General features: G+C 60.1%; 1 protein-coding gene across 1 annotated transcript in view; it reads left to right on the top strand.

Annotated features, from left to right (window-relative positions):
• ASS1 (argininosuccinate synthase 1) overlaps positions 1-20,905 on the top strand; it is a 52,928-nt gene that overhangs the window by 16,553 nt on the left and 15,470 nt on the right. Inside the window, exons 6-12 of the mRNA XM_046021964.1 lie at positions 2,505-2,561; positions 4,646-4,720; positions 7,915-7,985; positions 8,520-8,550; positions 13,695-13,785; positions 16,667-16,751; positions 17,376-17,440. Coding sequence (XP_045877920.1) covers positions 2,505-2,561; positions 4,646-4,720; positions 7,915-7,985; positions 8,520-8,550; positions 13,695-13,785; positions 16,667-16,751; positions 17,376-17,440 — 475 coding nt within the window. The remainder of the gene's footprint in view (positions 1-2,504; positions 2,562-4,645; positions 4,721-7,914; positions 7,986-8,519; positions 8,551-13,694; positions 13,786-16,666; positions 16,752-17,375; positions 17,441-20,905) is intronic.

The following is a 20,905-nucleotide window of genomic DNA, read 5'->3' as shown; positions in this document are numbered from 1 at the left end:
GTCCAACCTCCCAGAAGTCACACCCACGTGTGTGTTCACTCACTCCCCGAGGATTTATCCAGCACTGGGCCTCCTCCATGCATGGGCTCCGGGAGGCCCCCAGGAACTTAGGAGCCCTAACCTAGCAGGGGGCTGAACAGTGGGGGAACAAGAGTTAGCCAGTGACACCAAGGAGGAAGGGCACCCCAGGCCACAGGAACAGCCCTTGCAAAGACCTGGAGGTGGGAGGCAGCGTCCCTCCCAGGGCCCAGCCAGGCAGCACCTGCTACAGAGCTCAAGCTGGGGTTCCCCCCCTGCGCCCCACCCTGTTCCCTCCCTCCCGGAGAGCCATAGAAAAGCTGAGGTAACCCTTCCGGGCCCTCCTCCCCCCAGTTTTGGAAGAAGGGCCTGGAAATGTGAGCCAGACTTGGGCCAGGGGTACGGGGAGCAGTTTTGCAAAAGGCGCCATCTGTATGGTTCGCCCGGGAACAGTGGGCGGAGCCCCCAGCCCCCGTGGGCGCTGCACCCGCACTTACGTATGCCTGTACGTGTATCAGCACGTGGACACACCCGGTGTGGAGCCCTCCTGCCCCGGCGGAGCACACGCACGCCCCCTGAGCTGCCCTGGCGCACAGGGTCCTGGGGCTCGGGGTAGGGGGGCGGGGGACGGGACCCACCTTGGCTCTTCATCTGGGACAGAGTTTGAACCGAGGGAGGCTGTTTGGCTTCGGGCCAACAGATGGGTATCCCCACGTGGGGCTGAGTGGGCAGACGGCCGCCCAGCAGGCCTGTCCAGGGAAACACAAGCTGCCGTCTTACTGGGGAACATGAAGTCGCGGGGGGGGGGGTCACCAGGGCGTGTAGCACCCTGTGCTTTCCAAGTTTGACGTGGGTCTGCCTTTTGTTCTAGCTGCCGTTGCTGCAGGAACGGGGCTGGCCATGGGGTCCATGGGCACATGTCCCTGGCCGTGCCTCAGATTCCCCACCTGTAAGGCGGGGATAATAATAGAACCTACTTCCGGGGGACTGCGGTCAGCTGTAAGGACTCAATGAGTTTAAGTCTGGAGCTCAGACCGGACACGTGACGGTGAGGTCTTGGGACAGAAATGTCTGTTGGCTGTGTGGCCCCAGGCAGGTGACATCACCCCTCTGAGCCCCGCTCTCCTCATCGGCAAGCCGGGGTGAATACCCCACTGGCCCCACGTGGCTCTCTCCCCAGGGACAGCGAGCGCCTAGTGGGTGCTCATGCCAGGGCTGGGTTGGCGGGCAAGTGGGAGGGCGGGTTTGGTGCAGCTCAATCCCCCCCCACCCCCGAGAGGCACAGGGCGGTGGGGTTGGGGGGCAGCCTCAGCGCCTGGGCTCCTGGCTCCTCCGCCAAGAGGGGCTGAGATCTGCGTTTCCGTGCCGCCTGACAAGACTCTGGAAAATAACATGTCATTCCCGCCGCCGCCTCGCTGGGCCCGTGCAGTTTTCACAGTAGGCGAAAGGTCCCTCTGTTATTTCCACAGCTTAAGTCCCCACTCCGGGTGCCGAGCTAATGGGAAGCAGGCAGGACGCTGGCAGCCCTCGCGTCTGCGCGCCGGGGGGGGGGGGGGGGGACGGTCACAGGACGCTTCCTTCTGCAGCGGAGGACGTGGGCACAGAGAGGCCGGGCAGCCCTTGGGGGTGGGGGCTGGGGACCCTTGAACTCGTCCCTTCTACTGGGACCGCAGCTTCCCGTCTGTGCAGAGCAGAGCCGAGGATAATGGGCCCTCAGTGGTCCCCTGGTTCCACCCATTCCCCGCCAAGTGGCAGCGATTGTAGATGGGGAAACTGAGGCTCGCCGAGGCAACAGGCTTCCCAGTTTTATGGATATGAGGAGTGCAAGCACCACGGAGCCCGAGCCCTGGACTCGGTCTCTGGATTGGGGTGGATGAGGCCAGGCGGGGAGGAAACCTTGAGGAGGAGGCCGAGGTGTGGGCAGCTGGGGGTTGCCTGGGGAAGGACCGGGATCTCGGCGGGGCCAGACCCCCAGCCTCGGGCACACACACGCACCCTGAAGTGTGTACATACACGATGGTACGTGTGGGTGCCCTGCCATCTCCCCAAACGCCCGCGTCCCCATCCTGCCAACACACCCCCGCATACACACACACACACACACACACGCACGCACACGTCACACAGCTCGACACACACAGAAGTCGCGTGGCCGTCACCGCCGGGCCCATGAGCCGGGCCCACAAGCATCCTGTCTCGCACACCCGAGTGCCCAGGGAGCCCTGTGTTCCCGTCCTGACTCTGCCTGGAGGGCAGGAGCTGGGCTTTCGCCTCTAAGACCAACTGTCATTTTTCAAAAAGTAGTACGCACCGTGGAGGGTTTCGAGGTTGGGGGTGAGAGGAGAGCCATGCAGTGGACCTGCCCTGAGCAGCCCCCCAGCCGGTGGTCAGCAGTCGTGAGGGGCAGCTCCTGCCTGCCGGACCCCCAGACCCCTGCCCCCGCCCCTGTGCTACGGCTCCTGACCACCCCCTGCTCCGTGTTCCAGGGAAATGATCAGGTCCGGTTTGAGCTCACCTGCTACTCACTGGCCCCTCAGATTAAGGTAAGATGCCGCCCTCCCCTCGGGGTGGGTGCTGGGAGCTAAGGTCCCTGGGTGGGGGGAGGGCAGGATATAGAGTTCTGGGAGTTTCCCCAGACAGGGACAGAGGGCACCTGATCCTCCGGGTGGGTGGTGCCTGTCTTGCTGTGGAGAGACCGTGGGCTCATGCCAGATGCGGGGGTCCAGCACTGTCTCTGACCATCAGCCCCTCCTAGAGGTACCCGCCAGGGGCTTGGGGAGATGAGAGCATGGGACAGAAAGACATGGCGCCTTCTGGCCAGTGTCCTCGGTGTTCCCAGATTTAACTTCTTGGGTGCAGGCTGGGACATTGCTGCCCTGTTTCTGGGGTGCTCATAGCCCACTCAACCCCAGTCGGGGTCACCCAGCTAAGGCCCTAGCTCTGTTTGCCTGACCCCCAGCATCCTGGAGCCCTTTCTTGGGGTGGGAATCACCAGGATCAGGGGGAATCAAACGCCCGTCCCCACTCCAGCCTGACCTTGACCCGGGGCCTATGTCCCTCTGTCTGTCCATCCACTCCTTCCTTCCTTCCTTCTTTCCTTCCTTCCTTCCTTCCTTCCTTCCTTCCTTCCTTCCTTCCTTCGGTATGCACCAGGCGCCAGGCATTCAGAGCCGCAGTGTGTAACCCATGTGAGCCCTACGGGTGATTTAGATTTTTCTAGCGGCCCCATTAAAACAAACAAACCAAAAAGAAAACTAAAAAGAGATCAAAAGCAACAGGTGACATCATTTTAATACTATATTTTACGGAACCCTGTGGACCCATCTCCTTCAGCCTTTCACGGAGACGAAAATATCCCTTGTGAGCTGTGTTCCACCCCCGTCTGGAGTCTTTGAGATCCGTGGCAGCCCGTCTCGGGTGGCACCGGCCACATCGCTGGCCCCAGGGGCCATGGGTGGCTTGTGCCACCGGACTGGGCCACACTGGCCTAGGTCTAAGCTCCTCAGAGGTCACTTGGACCTCAGGCTGCAAACAATTTGCCTTCTCCTAAAGCTCTGACAGGGTGCTTGGGGAGGCGGGGGGGGGGGGTCCCTTTTTTTTTCTTTCTTTCTTTCATGCTTTCTTAAGTGGACCATCTCTCCCTGTCCCTTTAACCAGCTGCAGCGTCTTGCTGGCTGGGAGTGGCCTGGAGCTAAGGCGCTTCAGTGATCCCTTTGGACCCCAAACACTGGGCAGCTGAGAAATCCTCAGAGGCCGCTGCAAGCTGGCTCCCTGCAGACGGGTGGCCGCGGGGGCTTTCTCCTGACCCCCACTCTCTAGATTCCCACAGTAGCTTGGGGGGCCAGGTGTCCTGTTTCTGAATCTTTGTCCATAGAGGGCAAGCCAAGGCGGGGAGGCGGAGGGCCACAGCTGGTCTCTGGGAGCTCCCAGGGCCTGGTCTGCTCCAGGGGCTGCTCATTCTAAGGCGGGGCGGGGGGGGGGGGTTGCCCAGGACAGCTCACCAGCAGAGGCAGGGGCCCTGCTGGCTCCAGGGCTGGGTGGGGGGCTCTTCCTGGGGACCTGCCTTTCCAACCCCAGGCCGATGGAGCCCCTGTGAAATGAGCTCAGTGCCCCCCGTCAGGTGCCCACTCCTCTCCTTCCCCACCCCGAGCGGCTCCTGGGAGCAGAGGGAGAGAAAGCAAGAGGAATGGGTAGAGAGCACCATCTGTTGTCCGGGGGCCCCCCCCGGTCCCGGAGCAGAGGCATCTGTAGCCCTGTGCATCCCCTCTGAGTCCCCAGGCCATGGGAGTGGTGTACTAGCCCTGCCAGCAAGAAACATGAGGCCTGTCAAGGCCGAACCCCAAGTCTCAGAGAGACGGAAGCCCAGAAAGGACAGGGACCCAACTAGGGGACACAGGGCCTTCCTGCCACGGAGCCCGGGCCACCCCCAGAGTAGCCGGTCCTGTCCTTCCCCTGCCTAGTGGGGCACCTCTGCCCGGCCCACATGGGCTGTACCCTCCCTGGAGACCCCAGGTGAGCAGTGGGTGTCCCGGGCCCCTTAGCCCAGAGGCCGGCTCTGCCGGGTCAAGGGCCCACAGAAGCCAACATCCGGGCTCTCCCGCCACCTGACCCCTTGCCCCGCACCCAGGTCATCGCCCCCTGGAGGATGCCCGAGTTCTACAACCGGTTCCAGGGCCGCAATGATCTGATGGAGTATGCAAAGGTATGGCTGCGTCTCCCCAAACACCCCAAGCCCTTGCCTGCTGCCCCCAGGGGCATAGCCCTCTTGAGAGGCTGACCGGACCAGTCGCACCAGGCTGGGGCCGATCCCCGTTCTGGAGGGTGGTAGGAGGTGGGGGGGGGCGGGGATACTGAATCTCTGCCCCAGCTGACCCCGCCCACCGCCGCTCGGTGGCACCTGTCCCCCGAGGCCCCTGCAGAGGTGCTGGCGCTGCCAGGGCGAGTCCTCAGTCCGCCTCCCCTTCTCCCGCCGCCCCTGTGGGAGGTGTGAGGGAGGTGCTCTCCGGCCGGCAATTACCGGGCTGCTCATTGTCCCCGGCTCTCTGCCGGGGACAGGTAGGTGCTCCGAGGGGGCCTTAGCAGACAAAGGCTTTTGTCGAGCCAGCCCTTTTGAAGTACAAGTTGCAATAAAACATATTAGAAGTTTTGCATCAAAGGTCCTTAGCCGCTCCCCGGGGTCCCTTTCTTTTTAGCGACTCTCGATGGCAGCCCTTGACAAACAGCCTCAATCAATCAGACGGGGAAAAAGCAACTCGGTGCACACACCAGAAAATTGCTCGGGTTTTAAATAGCAGTCACCGGGGCTGGCTGTGAGCTCCTGCAGCAGCCAAGGTGCCGCGTGGCAGGGGACGCGGCGGGGACCCAGCCTGGCCCCGGCCGCCAGCATCCCATTAAGACCTGGAGGGCTTGGAGGAAAGAGCTCCTGTACCATCTGTTGTTTTATGATTAAGAGGGGAGTTTACAAGAGCAAGCCCATATGTTGCCAAACAAATTGTCAAATCGCAGAGCTATTAAGAGAACCGGGGCGGATGAGGCTTCCCACCCCCCTTCGTCTCCTTGAGACAGAATATGGAGCCCAGTTCATCTTTAAGAATAATGAATTGGAACCCCCGCCCCGTCTCCATTCTCGCGACGGCACTCCTGGTTCAAGAGAGGGCCAGGGTGACCCGTGCCTTGCCCTTCATTTCCGTTAAGCCCCAAACAAAAGCGACTCCTGGTTTTGTCCCAGCAAGGATGAATTTCAGGCGTGTTGTGGGCCCTCCTTCCCAGATTTTGGGGGAGAGGTCCCTTCACGGAGCTTCCATCCCCAGTAATCTTGGAACAGGAAAGCACGGTGAGCAGAGGGGCCCTGGCGGAGGGAGGGGCGGGGGTCCCAGGCCTTGGAGCCTCCCTGGGCGGCTGGTACGGCATTGAGCTCTGGGGAACCTGAGCACACTCCAGGAGGGAGGCCACGTCTCTGCACCCAGGAAATGACCAGAATGACTGAGCAGCAACTGGGCTTTGTCCAAAATGCAGAATCAGACAGCTGATTCCGCTGAGACAGAAATCAATGGCACTTTGAAAAGCCCCTGCTTTCAAGACCCGCAAGTTGCCAAGGCCAAAAGGTGCGGTAGGACAGCCACACACACATTCACTCCGCTCCTCCCCCCCATCACCCTGTCGTGAGCATCGTCACCGTAATTAATTTCTTTTAAAAGGCCAGCGTACGGGGGAGGGGGCTGGAAAGCAGGGCCGGTGCCCATGTACTTGTGGGAAGCTGGTTTTGTTTTCTGTCCTCAATTGCAGTAAGAGTTTCTTGATGGGGGGGTGGTGCAGGCGGGGACAAAAATCTCTTTGGTCAAGGGACTATTTTTGGCATACGTGTGTGTCTCTTGCTGCGGAGGAGGGCTGCCCAACCTGTCCCTCCCGCCTTCCTCCCTTCCTCCTCTCCTTGCTCCCACCTCGACAATGGAGGCCCAGTGGGAAGGAAGGTGAAAGTGTTTCCAAGCCCCCCCCAAAACAAAGGCTGCGGGGAACCCATCTGCTGGCCCTCTGGGCCCCCAGCCTTGGGGTTTCAGCTCTTGCCCGAAGTCCTGGTCGCAACTCTGGGGGGATGAGTGCCCCTCGATATTGAGCAGCTGCTAAATGAGGTGTCCCTGTTTGCCCATGTGGCTTAAATTGAAGAGTACACAAATCCCAGATTAGAGTTGGACTATCTTTTAAAGCAATTCCCCAGATAAAGCTTAAAAAACAACAACAACAACAACAAAAAAAAAAACACATCTGGAGGAGGGTTTTAGCTTCATTTATTTTGAAATCTTAAGGTGGTGACGAAGGAAACCTAGAGGAGGCTGGAGTCCTCCTGTAGTGGGACTGAGGGCAGATCATGGGTGACCCCGTCGGGAGAGACCGGGTGGTGCTGGTGGGGGCTAAGGGGACTGGGGCTGGCCAGGTTCTAGGACCATGGGTTGGGCGGGGGGAGCCAAGATGCTGAAAGGGGCTTGGGGAGCGAAGTGTCCTTACGGAGGCCTGGCAGGGCCACTTAGCTGCCTCTGTGCCCCATGAGTGAGGGGAGGGGAAAGCAGAATGTCATGTGCCTGTTGGAATCCAACCAGGTGTCAAGCCGGGACAGCACAGGGTGGCTAAGGGGTCAGCCTTGTCCTTAATCCCAAAGGCTGAGTGAGGTGGGCCTTCGGAGTGATCACCAACACCCTTCAGACCCAGGGTCAAGACCGGGATGAGTTTTCTCCTTGAACAATGGATTGAACCATTTGGGAAGCAAGGCATAATTGGAACCACTAGGGGAGGCTAGAGCCGGTGGGGGTGTAGCCGGGATGTTCCTTAAAGGGTTGGAGAGTCCTGTGCGTGGTGATTGTGCAGGGCAGGGGGACAGGAGTGGCTCCAGAACGTGCCAGGCAGGTACCGTCAACAGGTGCCAGGAGCTAGAAGCCCTTTCCCTGGGCGATACTGAGTACCGTGCCGGCGCACACCTTGGTTGATACCTACGGTGGAAGTTGGGGCCCTTCCCACAACCCAGCTCATGGGGTCGCAGAGGGGCGGGGTCAGCAAGTGGGAAGCCTCTGGGACACTGCCTGGCACACTCTAGTGCTTCGGGGCCCATGAAGTATAGACTCAGAGAATCTTTCCTCCAAGGTCAGTGACCATTCCATGATATCTTAGACACAGAGCCTTGTAGTTTCTGCACGGGCGTGTCCAGTAACGGGGCCCTTGCTCATTCCCCAGGCAGCCATGGGTGTGGGGAGGGGAAGGAGATGGAGGGGTGCCGGTCTCAACTGCACGAGGACCAGAGTTTGGGGAATGTCCACAGCCTCATAAGAAAATCAAGGCAGCTGGGCGTGGCCCTCAGGCCACCTTCAAGCTGCCTCACGCTGGCCCCGTGTCACTTGTCACCCACAGCAACACGGAATCCCCATCCCGGTCACCCCCAAGAACCCATGGAGCATGGACGAGAACCTCATGCACATCAGGTAGGCGAGACATCCCACCTGTGCGCTGCGCTGCCCCACACGCCAGAGCACCTGCCTCCCCAGGGCACCTGTAGCCTTGGTAGTGGTCCCCACCTGCCCCTCACCCAGTGCTCCCTGCTGCTGCTGCTCACTCCCTGCAGGGCTGGGGCGGGATGGGGGGTGGTGTCAGGGTGTAGATAATAGGCACCTGCCCCTGGCTGGGGTATCAGGGAGGGCTTCTCGAAGGAAGTGACATTTGAGATGAAAACTTCAAGGACCAGAAGGGACTGACTGCCCAAACTGCGAGGGGGAGAGTGTGTTTAAACAGAGAGAACAGCATGTATGAAGTCTCCCCCCACCCAGATGGGAAGCCCTGGGGCTCCTTCTTGCAACCTGCAGCGCCCACAGCCAACCGTGGGAGCCCCAGAATGTTCCGGGCGGGGGTTAGCTGCGGTTGCTCTGCCAGAGAAAGAAGGGCAGACCAAGCTTATGTTGGGGAGGGTGTCTCCCTGCCTCTCCCCACCTGATCCCCTATCTTCCTCTCTTCCCTTATAGCTACGAGGCTGGAATCCTGGAGAACCCCAAGGTAAGCCGCCTACCCCCGCGGTCTCCTGTGAATGGGGCTACCCGTCTTTGGTGGTAGCGATTCCGAGCCGATGCTGTCTGATGTGATTGTAGCCTAATTTGAAATTTCACGGGGGCCGGGTATGGGCCTGGGGCCGACCCTCCCCTCAGCACACCCCCCCCCCGCCCCCACCTGCCTACTCCATGCTGCTGCATTTCGAGACCCCCATCCACCCACCCACCACACTCTTTTTTCTAATTGCCACTGGGATGAATAGGGGAAGGAAATATTTCAGGGCAGCATGGAGAGAGTGTGTGATTGTAAGACAATAAAGAAGCAATTAGGCAGATGAGACACTTGTGGGAGGGCCCAGCCTGTGCCTACCAGCTCGCAGGCTGCTCCTGCTGCAATGGGGTTGGGGGGTTGGGGGGGGCCCGGTGGCACAGATTAGAGCCTCAGGACCCGTTTGTCTGGGTTTGTGCTCCACAGCCGCCCCAGGCAGGCCGCCCTGATCCCCTGTCCCCAGCCTCGGAGACTGGCCAGGCTGGGCCTCGGCCCTGTTTGAAGTTTAGGATTTCTGTCCCTGGGGGGGTTTCGCTTTGTATCTCCCCCTGCCACCGTGGGAGATGGGTGGGGGTGGGGGTCCGGCAGGACGAAATCCATCCTGGGAAGAGAAAAATCTCTTTGTCCCCGAGGGAATGTGTCTCCATTCCCTGGCTCAGCCCCACACCCAGGGTGGCTGGTTTGGGGGTGGGGTGGGCTGCTCGGGCAGCTGGACCTGGGGGATCCAAGAAGGCCAGCTGGAGGGCAGGGTGCCCTGGTGGTGCTGGGGAGGGCGGGAGAGCTGGAGCCCCGCCCGGGGGTCCTGGGTTGCCTCCAGGAGGGACCCAGCCGCCTCTTCAGTGTTGGTGACGGTGGAACAGCCACCAGCAGCAGATTCTGGGACCAGGCCTGGGTTTCTAGCATTTTCTTGGCTTACTTTCCTTGGCTCCTGGCTGTATGCACCCTCGTCTTATGGGCGAGGAAACCGAGAAACCAGGGCCCAGAAAAGTGACTCACCCCGTATCTCTCAGGAGCCAGCCCTCCTGCCTCTGCGGTGCCCCCGGCACCGCGCTGTCCCCCCGCAACACTCCACTCTGCCCAACGGTGTCACTCAAGAGAGCCCACACCCTTGCCCCCTGGGGGCTGATGGCCCCATGGGGCTGCTGCCTGCTGGCCACAGGTTTTTCCAGTTCATGCTCTGCTGACCCCACGACACTCAGGCCAGCCACCCCTAATTAGCCAGTCAGTCAGCACCGAGGGGGGCGGGCGAGGCTGAGCCCTGCAGAGGCCAAGCTGCACAGGCCGCACAGGCTGGCTGTCTGCTCTACCCCCCTCCAGACATCCTGTAGCGCTCTCACCAGGACTGGGGGAGCAGACGCTCGGCCAGAGGGGAAATGGCCCCTGGGGACAGGGCTGGGGGTCCAGATGGCTCTGTGACCCTGGGCAGGTCCTTCCCTTCCGGCCTCCTGTCTCAGGAAGACGGTGGTTGGATGAGTCGGTGTCAAAGAGAGTCTTTTCAAGGATTCTGCCATCGCTCAAGATGGGAAGGTTGATGCGTCAGTCACCCTGAGATAAGAAACCAGGTCTGCATCCCGAGGCCTTCACTTACTGCTGTGCTCTCCTGGGCAAGTTACCCAACCTCTCTGAGCCTCTGATTCCTCCTGCACACAGTGGGACAGCACAGCCCTTCCCTTCTGCAGCACAGAAAGCTCTTGGCCTATCCCTCCACCTCAGTGGGGTCCCTCTCTGCCTCCTCAGGCAGGCTCAGAGTGTTTCTGGAGGGAAGGGGCCAAAATCCTCCCAGGACCCCTGCCCTCAGGCAGGGCAGGCTGGGCTGGGTGTGAGAGAGAGGAAACCTCATTCCCACTGAGAAGCGTGGGGTGAGGCTGAGGAACCCAGGCTCTGGCTTTCTGGGCCTGCCCTCCTTTGTCAGGGAGCACCCCTAGGCTAAGCCTCAGGACCCTCCCTTGCATCCCGGGGTGGGGGGGGGGCGTCCTCCCCTGCCTGGTGGACATGGTCCTCGGGATCTCTGGAGTTAGGAGGCAGTCACTAGGGGCCTCGTGTTACCCTCCAGGCAGAGAGTTCCTGCGCACCCCCGCCCCACCGCCCTGGCCCCCTCGGGAGGAGATGGGGAGACAGGGCTTAAGGGAACCGGGTGCCCCCTCCCCCTCTCCAAAAAAAGCCCCGAGACCTGCCGAAGGGAGGGTCTGAAGGCAGATGGTGGAGCCATTTTCTGCCTCCGTGAGGGCTGATTGAAGGGCAATGAGGCAGCTAATGCGAAGAAAGATAGAAATTTACTTGCTTTAACTTCATACGGCACCGAGTGAAAGAGTTCATTCAGTTGCCGGGCCGCCATATCTGACGGATGAATAAACCATTTGCGGCATCGATCATGCCTCTACATCATGGTTTAGTTCATGGGCCATTTGCTTCCAATTTCTCCTTCTCAGCCCTGTTTCATGCTTTCTTTCGTCCTCTCCCCCCCCATCCCCCCACTTTCTCTCTCTCTCTCTTTTTCTTCCCTCTCTTCCCTCCCCCCAGCACCCCCCCCCCAGATGACATTGGAAATGAGCCCTCCCGCTGGGTTGGATAAATAGAGGGTATTGATACTCGCCAACAAACTATTTGTCATTTGAACTGGGCTTTTAGGAGGGAGAGTAAAAAGAAGGCAGGCGCCCAGCCACCTCGGAATGCAAAGCAAATGTCACTTTATTTCTATTTAGTTATTTTATTTAATCGGCGCTGTCAGGGTGTCGGAAACCACGCCAGCTGCCTCCGACTCGCACCGTGGAGTACGTGTTGCCCGTCCTGCGGGTCTGCCCACCTCCTCTCTCCTTCCAAGGGCAGGTCCGCTCCTCCGTTTGGGGCTTCGTGGAGAAGTGTGGCGGGGGAAGGTCAGGCAGTGCAGGTGGAGGTGGGAGGAAGGTGTGGGTGGGGGGTAGGGGGGTTCTCAGCACCGCTACCCTGCTTTGAGTTCTTCCTGGGCTGGGGGCCAGCAGTGTGCCCCCCAAATCCCTGCCGGGCAGGCAGGGAAAGGGGCTGGGGAGTCACGTTGGACACCCAGAGACCCAAGCCCTGATTCACTTTGCCTTTGGCCAAGGGTGGTTGGTCACCGGGCCTGTCCGTGCCCAAGGAATCCAGTGCTTGGCGGACCCAGCGGGGCCTGGGGGAGCTGGGCATTTCTCTGAAACCACCCGAACCCTGTCCCCATCATCAGTGATGCTGGCTGTCTCTGGTCAAAGCCCTCGGTGCTGTTTCTTAGCCCTTAGGTTTCTAAAGCGGCTGGGAAACAGCAGGGGGTGATGGAAAGAGCACTGAACAGGGAGTCCAGAGTCCCCACACAGTGGGGCTTCCACACTACTGGGGGCAGGCACTATGGTGTGGTCAAGCCACTTCTTGGCCTTGGTTTTCCACCTGGTCCATGGAGGCTTCGGGTGTAGGGTCCCTAAGGGCCCTTTCCCTCTTTGGGTCTGTCTTTGGGGCCAGTTCTGGGTCCTTATTCCCACCGGACAAATGGAAGCATGAAGGGATGCCACTGGTTCCACATCGCACAGCAGCCGGGAGGTTCCGGGTCCGCCACAGGCCCCTGTCCGAGCTCAGACGTAGTGCTAGAAGGCCATTGCCCAAGCCATCGCCCTTGCCTGGGACCGAGATGTGCCTAGGGGTGCGGGAGCCAGGATGGCTGGTCACCTGGACGTAGAGCCAGCAAGTGAAGTGACCACAGGTGAGGGACCCAGCGCACTTCTGCTCACCAGGCCTCCTGCCTCCTGGTGGGGGTCGGGGGCTCTTGTGGGAGGCAGGAGGAGTCCGTTCCAGCTGTCGTCCCCTCCTGCAGAGCAGGCTGTGGCTCGCACCTGGTCCTCCCTGGCGTTTTCTTAGGTAACTTCATGTCCAGTAAAAACTATAAAAACTCTCTGTACGCTTAAGGTGTAAGACATCAGGGGAGGCATCCTTTCCCCATTTGCAGGTGAGGAGAACAGGCCCAAGGAAGTAAACCAACTTGGCCAAGGCCCCACCACCGGGGACCTTGACTTCCTGGCTTGGGGGATGTTCTCGACCACTCTAAAACCCAGCACATATTTGCGGCTGGCCTCGGGGTTCCCTGCCCTGTACTGGGTCCTGGCCCGCACAGAAGGCACTCTTAGTGGGGGGGAGTCCCTGCCCCTCGGCCCGTGTTTCTTCACTTATAGATGAGGTGAGAGCACTTGACCTTCTTACCCAACGGGGCTGCTGTGAACCCAAAAGAAGCCGTAGACGGAAAGTAACGAGCGCATGTCCACCGGGTCTCGAAAGCAAAGATTTAAGGAATGGCCTATCCCAGGGCATCCCAGGTGGGAACAGCCGGGCCCCAAGGTGCCTACAGCAAAGACCAAAGCAGTCAGGCCGAGAGGTGACCCCCAACCTCCTTGGTGGCCAGGGTCCAAGCACAGCTCGGGGAGCCCCTGGACCTTGGGCTTTGGGAGCTGGGAGGGACTTTGAGAGCCCCAGGCAGCCAGTGGCCCCCTCTACCCGCTGCATCAAGACGAGAGGCCCGTTCTGCAACACGCCCAAGGAAAAATATACATAAAGGTTGATGTGTTTTCAAATGGGTTTTTGCTTTGCTCTTCTCTTTTCTCCCTGTGAGTATTAACCTTGAGGACCCCGGGGACGGCTCGGCTCGCCAGAGCACCTGCTGGGGTCACGCGTAGTCATTAGCTTTGCGGTCAGTGCAGAATAAGCCCCATTTCCCCGCGCCTGGGAGAGCGAGCGCCGGCTCCCGGGAGGCCCGCGGCTGCCTCGCTCCTCCAAACTCACACTTTTCTTGCCTGACTTGTTCCTCTGCTGCTATTCTACCTCCAGCTGTGGGGGCGTCGAAGAAGAAGATGAGATCAAGTTGAGGGGAAAAATTGTCTGATTTCTTGAGCCCTTTGTTTCCCAGGCCCCTGGCAAGCGGGGGCCAGCTCCGGGCTGGGGGCTGGGAGGCCCACGGGTCTGTGCCAGTCAGTGGCAGGTGCCACAATCCCCTGGTTCTGGGGAAGGGGTGCAGATCTCTGTGGGAGGTGGGGTGCAGGGTGTGCGGGGACCTCGGGGCACGGCTCGGCTCCGGACACCCCCTCCTCCAGCCTCTTTCTGTCTTTTGTCAGAACCAAGCGCCTCCAGGCCTCTACACAAAGACCCAGGACCCCGCCAAAGCCCCCAACAGCCCTGACATCCTTGAGATCGAGTTCAAGAAAGGTAGGTGCCCACCTGTCGGGACTCTTTGCCCTCTGCCTGAGAGCCTGGGCACGAGCCCACTGCATCCTTCCTGTGTTTCTGGAAGCCAGAGCTCAGGCGGGGACTTCCGGGGCTCCTAACCACCCCCTTCCTCGGACGGCGTGGTCCATGGAAGCCTCCAGACTTGAGAGGAAAGCACCTTCAGCTGCCCATCACATGGGCTCATGGACACCAGGTCTGGAGTGAGAGCATTCCAGTCCTTAAGCGGTTACTTGCCAGTTGCTTTGGGACTTTGGACAGTCACTCAGAAGACTATACTTTCAGGGATCATTTCTATAGTTTGGACAGTCACTCAGGTTTCGTGGGCCCCAATGTCCTCTTGTGTAAACTGGGGATAAAAACACCGGCCGCCTGGCATTTTCACGGTATAGAATGTGGTCTGTGAGGCGTGTGTCCTGTACTGGGCCCTGGCACCAAGGAGAGGTACTCAGTAAATGGTGGGTCTTAGAGAGCCTGCCTCAGGGGCCCCTCTGACCCCCAGCTAAAGCCTCAGCTAATCCTACACCATAGGACCACCCCTCTACCCCAAACTCAAAAACTGCCAGTGTTTTTGCTGCCTTTGGCCATGGGTGGGTGTCCTGATCTCCTTATCTTCACTGCTATCAACAAGACGTGTTTGCTGGCCTGGCCTGAATGCTCAGTCTTGAGCCTGGCACCAGGCACACCTCTTGCCATGGAGGACAGAGAGGAATGCAAGGTGTGCCTGGTAATGAGAAGGGCAGGACCAGGCTCAGAGTGAGGGCTCAGGGCACCCGAGGAGAGGACTTATCCTGGCAGCTGGAGAAATCAGGGAGGCTTCCTGAAGGAGGTGGTGCTAGGCAGACCTGGAGGATCCAAGAGGAGGTGTGAGGTCTTCCCAAGCCTGGACAGGGAGGATGGACAGTCCATCCACAAGCCGGCTGCCTGGGCTGGAACAGAGTGGGGGGGGGTGCCTCGTCCCCTCCCAGGGGACCTCAGGGACCGAGGATGGGGAATGGGAAGTGGGGATGCAGATCCCTGCCCTCACTCATCGTGCTGTAACCATGAGGCCCCTCTGGGCTCGGGCTCACTTGCCTCTAAATTAGGCCAAGGAAATGACGCTCACAGGTGTCGAGTATGGTGTGCGGAGTGAGGGGGTACAGGGGGAGCGGAGTCTGTTCGTGTTTGAATAACGTGCCTATTTCTGGCCTTTCCCGAGAGACCGGCCAAGCCAGTGGGCATCTCCATGGCTCGCCCCATCCGTTCAAGCCCTTGAATTTCACACCACTTGGAGACCCAAGTGTCCGTGGGCTGAGGCTCTTGACTGGAGCTAGAGCCCCAAATGCCCGCTCTGCCCGACCCGGGCCTGGTCCGCAGGCGTGGGGGCATCATCTCAGAGAAGGTGGCGAGATGGTCCCCGGTAGCACCTCCGACTGGGCCCCCCCAGGGAGCCTGGGTGAGCGTGGGAGGCAGGCAGGAGGCAGCGGGGGTCCCGGACACAAGGCTCTGGCAGCCTTTCCTCCAGAAATAGGGCAGCCCCAAGGGCTGAGCCGGAGAAGAAACTGTGATCCATTTTAATGATTTGGGGACCGTCTGGAAAAAAAAAAAAAAAAATAGACGGGAGGAGCCGTCCCCGACTACTCCCATTCACCCTCTAGTTAATTTATTTGAAGTTTTAATCTAATTATTAACTATTTTAAAGGCTAAGAGGCTTTCTCCAGCAGCAGCACCAACAATGTCGGCTCCTCTCGGGGGCAGGCCCCGTCCACGGCCCCCGCGAAGGCCATAATAGGACCGGGAGGGAGAGAAAGGGAGAGGGGAGAGGCGGGCAGTGGCGAGAGGGGCTTAAGGTTCATTATTGGGCAGACTTACATTTAATAGCAATTTACAACCAAGTTATAAAACCCCTGGAAATGGGGGTGAAGAATGGCGAGGTGACACGCCTTGAGGGAAGCCCCTGCAAGCGGCGCCCGGCTTAATAAAGACTCGAAAGCCGCTATTGAGGCCTGATTGGCACCCGGTTGCCGGCGACATGGTAATGAGCCGGGCAGATGGGTGGGGGATTATCCGCCAACTTTGAACAGCTTTCCTTTGTCACTGTTACAGCTCTCTTGTTAGCCCCCTAATACATTTATTGCTCATTTCACACCGCTCAAGAAAGTGCCCCTTGCTATTCAGAGTCAACCCTGAACCCACCCACTGCCCCCCTCCCTGCCACCCCCCTTGACTCAGCCCCGCTGTCCCCTCCGCGAGCGGCGGCCGCCGCCTCCCTCCTGCCTTCCTGCCACCCCAGACCCCGCTTCTCAGAATTCACTGCTGCCTCCGACCCCTCGGCCGCGCGAGCGGGCAGCGCCGCACCCCTGCACCCCAGCCCTCAGCTGGCTGCAGCGGTGTGGGGTGCGGGGTCGGGGGCTGGTGGGGGGGCGCCGCTGGGGTCCACCCGACGGCGTGGCAGGGGGCGGCGAGGGCGTGCGTGCATGTGCAAGCGGGGGCGCGCGCACGAGCACGAGCTCCGCGGCACCTCGGCCAGGAGGCCTGGGTAGCTGGTGGGACAGAAGGTGCCCCGGCCTAAGACAATGGTGGAGCGTGAAATTCAATTAGTTCAGGGCTGGTTCCAATTTCACAGCCCCTAAATGCAAAAGGGACGGAGAGAATGGGAAGGGTGGGGGGGCGCGTTTTTATTGCATTTTCCCTTTCATTCTGGGGGGCGTTCTCGCCCCTGCTCTCCCTCCAGCAGGCCCCAACCTGCACAGGGCTTTTCAAGGAGTCATTTGGAGTCCATATCTGTCAGATCCGTTTAAGGCGTTGCGGGCGGAGGGAGAGGGCGGGGTGACAGGCAGCGAGCCCCTGCCCGCTGGCCCACTGCCCTCTCCTCCCGCCCTAGGGGTCCCCGTGAAGGTGACCAACGTCAAGGACGGCACCACCCACCGCACATCCCTGGAGCTCTTCGTGTACCTGAATGAAGTCGCGTGAGTGCCCACGGCCGGCCAGGCCTTCCCAGAAGCTACACCCCCCACCCCCGTGGCTAGTGCTGGCACTGGGGGGGGGGGGGGCGCCAGGGGGGCCTGCATTGTGCCTGATGCTCACGGCCTGAGGTTCAGGGACTAAGAAGGCCAAGCGGCCTCCGTGCAGCCCACAGGCACGGGGTCTCCCGGTTTGATGGGAGCCTCTGGTGGCCTTCAGCCTTGGAAGGTTAATAACCCCTCGCCCCCTCCCCCCCAGGGTCTGCCACCTCTAGGGACGGTCCAACTAGAGCTTCTGAGCTTCCTGCCAGACCTGAGACCCAGACAGCAGGAGAGACAAGCAGTGGTTAGGGCTGGTGCCATGCAAGGCCCTAGGGCAGAGCCCACCCGCTGTGTGACACAGGCAGAGTCCTCTCCCTCCCTGGGTCTCAGTTTCCCCACCTGTCCAGCGAGCCGTTGGAGCAGGTGACCTGGCTTTTTTGCGTCTTGGGCCCGGGGATGGTGCCTGATGCCCTGAGCGGGGCTCCGGCGTCCTGCCCCTGAGAACCCAGCCGGGTGGGTGGCGTCTGACCCGAGTCCTCGCAGCAGCCGCGGCAGCCGGTGGTTCTCAGGGACCCGTTCTCCCCCCAGGGGCAAGCACGGCGTGGGCCGCATTGACATCGTGGAGAACCGCTTCATTGGGATGAAGTCCCGAGGTGAGTCCGCTCACTGCCCTTGGGGGCGTGTCTCAGCTCCGGGAGACCCCAGAGGCCGGTCAGAATCCGCTCCCATTGGGGTGTTGCTATGAGGGTGACTCTGGGCTCGCTCCTTCCCCCACCAGACTCAGTTTCTCCCCTGCGAGGTGAGGACAGTGGGCCCTTCGCCACTGACCCTCAAGGGCACGATGAGAAGTGCTGTCCTGAGAGTGCGAGGAGGAACCTGGGGGTCCAGGAGGGGCTGGGAGGAGAGGGGAGGCCAGGGACCGGCCTGGAGGCCGGGCTCTCCTGTGTCCTGGGCGGGTCGGCCAGGTTTGCACGCTGACCCTGCAGGGCCGATTTCACGGTCATGAAGGCTGCTCTGAGACGGTGACCAGCCGGGCAGGGCAGGAGTCCCGCCAGGGGTGGGCGCTGTGGGCTGCGCTGGCGGTAGGAGCCGGCCAGGGCCCGTCCCAGGCAGGGCACAGGCTGGGCGGGGTTTGGCCTCTGTGTGGAGCCGCTGCCAGGCCCCTCACCGCCTCCCGGATGGACCGGGAGTGAAGGGAGGCCTGGCGCCAACCAAGCAGGTGCCTCCAGCCCCTCTCTTATTAACCAGAGCCCACGGGCTTCTGTCCGGCCCTCGCCAGGTCATCAGACCACACCCTCTTCTCCCAGACCCAGTTTCCCCTTATGAGGGCATCTCCTACCCAGAGAACCAATGGCCAGAGTTAGCCCCCTTAGAACAGGGTGCTGGTCCAGGAGACAGGAAGTGGGGGTCCTCACTCAAGTTTGCCCTGCCTTGCCCGACACTGACCTCTGACTTGTCACTGCTGGGCCCCATTTCCCCAAGTGTGATGTGGTGGCCCTGGGCATGGAGGTCAGATCCTTCTGACTCTGACCTGTTTGGATTTATCACCAAAGGTGTGGGGAGGGGGGAAGTGAAGTGGCCCCTTTGCCGCTTTCCTGTGAGCTGGGTTTTTTTCCCTCCTCAACACAGCTACTGTCTGTGAGAAGCAACCTAATTGAAACTCAGCGGAAGGCCTTGTCAGAACAATGTAATTAATCAGCCGCTCCCTTCTGTCCTCGGGTAAACCTTTGCCTCCTACCTGTATTAACATTTGATTAAAGGTCCCTTTGTCTCAGTCTGCCCTTGGGAGACGTCGCAGTGTAAATCATGCAAGGCAGACCAGAGAGGGACCTTGGGGAGCCACAGACCAGTGCCTTCATTTTACAGAAGGGGAAACCAAGGCCAGGGCTGATGCCCAGACCCACACAGGCACAGAGTGGAGGCTAAGAGCTAGAATTCTGGGGTGGGGTAGATCTCGGTTCCAGCCCGTGTTTGATAGCGGCGTCTGGGGCAGGGGAGATGCCCCATAAATGGCAGTGGCCCCAGGGACAGGCAGAAAGGTCAGAGGCAGCCTGTGCCCTCTGGGAGCTCAGAGGTATCCTCGATGGCACCTGCCATCATGCCCGTCCCGCGCCATCACTGACTGACTGTGGCTGTGTCCCAGTGGTGCGGGTAGTTACTACCAATGGACCAGGATTGCACTTGTGGCGAAAATGAATTGCCTTGCCAGGTAAGGATGGGCCTGAGGTCACTCCGTGAAACGCCATCCTGCTGGGTAGGGACAGTCGGGTAAACTTGAACTGAAGGGGTGGTGATGAAGGCCTGAGCTAGGCTGCGCCGCAAAGGCTTCCTGGAGGAGGTGGCAGGAGAAGAGGCTGGTAGATGTGGAGTGGAGAGCATGGATCGGGAACATTCCGGGAGATTGGGAGAGAAGGTAGAGGGTATATAAGGGCTGACAGGAACGAGCCCCTGGAGCCCGAGGGAGGCACATGCAGAGGGTCTGGGCTCTGGTGGCAGATGTGAGTCCCCATCGTGGCCCCAGCACCACCGGGAAAGAAACTTAGCCTCCTAGAGCCTCAGTTTCTTCATCTGTGAAATGGGTTGTTGTATGGGTCAAATACAGAGAGCTCTGAATGGTAGACTACTACCTTTTCCCCAGAGCTGGGCGGCGTCATCACCACTGAAGTTCAGAGCCTTGAGACTGGCAGTCAGCTCTGACTCCCTTGACTTCTAACCACCCCCCAAACCCCCACCGAGGGAAAGGTTCCTGGAGCGCAGCCTTCGCAGTGCCCAGGTACTCTGTGTGTACCTGTGGGGGGCTGTGCCTACATGCAGGGAATTTAGCCTGAGGGTTGTACGGTCTTTGGGGAAAACAGGATTCGGACTCCCAGGAGCTTGCTGTGTGACCTTAGTGTGTTACTTGCCCTCTCTGTGGCTTATCAAAGGTGGGGTGACACCAGGGGATCTTCCCCCGGAAGCTGTAACTGGCGTGTTTGGTTACTTGGGGTAGAGGGGTGACAGAACAGGGTTGCTTCATGAGTTTAGGGTGTTGTCCTGTTTTCATGTCTCCTCTCCGAGTAATTCGTCATGAGGAAGCTTGAGCAGGCGCAGTGAATGAGGGTGTTGGGAGTGTCCACGCGCCACGTTTTTTATTAAGTCTACAGTAGTGGGAGAAGCTGCTAATTGTCAGTGATATTGAGGGCTGAACAGGAACATGTGAGGGGGAGATGGCCTTTGTATTGATCTGACAAAGCTCGTAATTGAGACTCGTTAAACGGCTTGTTTTTTTTTGGTGGGGGGGGCGCAAGGGGGAGGTGGGTGGGGTGCCCCGAGTCTGGGGTGGTCACGGGGTCAGAGGGCCAGGGGGCTGGGGCAGCTGCAGAGGGAGGAGCTCTTGCTGTATTGTGGCTGTTGGCATGGTCATTATCACATTATCTTTTTAACTCCGGAGGGGGGCTAATTAAGTGAAGTAAATGAAATCAGTGGGGAGGAGAAGGGGGGGCGGGGCAGGCAGGCGGGAAGTGGGGAAGGAGCCAGCGCCTGTCCTTCCGCTCACCTTCTCCCTCCTTCTCTAGCCTGCTGGGCTCTCTCCTTAGCTCCCAGCCTTGTCCCTGCCGGTCTCACCTCTGCCTGCCGCTGCCTCTTCCCTCTGTGGACTCCCTCCCGCTCCTCCTCTTTGCCTACTTCTCTCCTCTCCCCTGTCCCTCTCTCCTCTACCCTTTCCATCTGTCTCCCACTCTCCCCTCCTATCTCACTTCCTCCCGACTCTTCCACTTTCTGGCTAAGAAGAAGCAAGGGCTGCCCTCCCACTTACCCACCTGTCCCGGCCTCCCAGAGGCTCCACTCAGATGGAACGTTCCAGATGGGGAGTAGAGGGAGAGCTATGAAACAAAGCTGTCCGTACCCTCAGAGGCCCACCCTGATCCCCAGACTGGGGCCTGCAGGGCACCAGGAACATAGAGGATGGCTAGAGACCCACCATGACTTGCCTCCCCATCACCATGGCAACCGCCTCCATCCTCGGTCCTGGTACCCAAGAGGGGAAGCCCTTGGGCTCCAGCCAACCTCCCTTCCCCGGACCTTTCCACATATCTTCCTCTAGATACTGCTTTCCCAAAGGACCAGAGCCTCTGGTCTGG

The sequence above is a fragment of the Meles meles genome, chromosome 11 (genome assembly GCF_922984935.1).
Source record: "Meles meles chromosome 11, mMelMel3.1 paternal haplotype, whole genome shotgun sequence".
Classification (NCBI taxonomy): domain Eukaryota; kingdom Metazoa; phylum Chordata; class Mammalia; order Carnivora; family Mustelidae; genus Meles; species Meles meles.
This window is presented reverse-complemented; position numbering and strand designations above follow the sequence as displayed.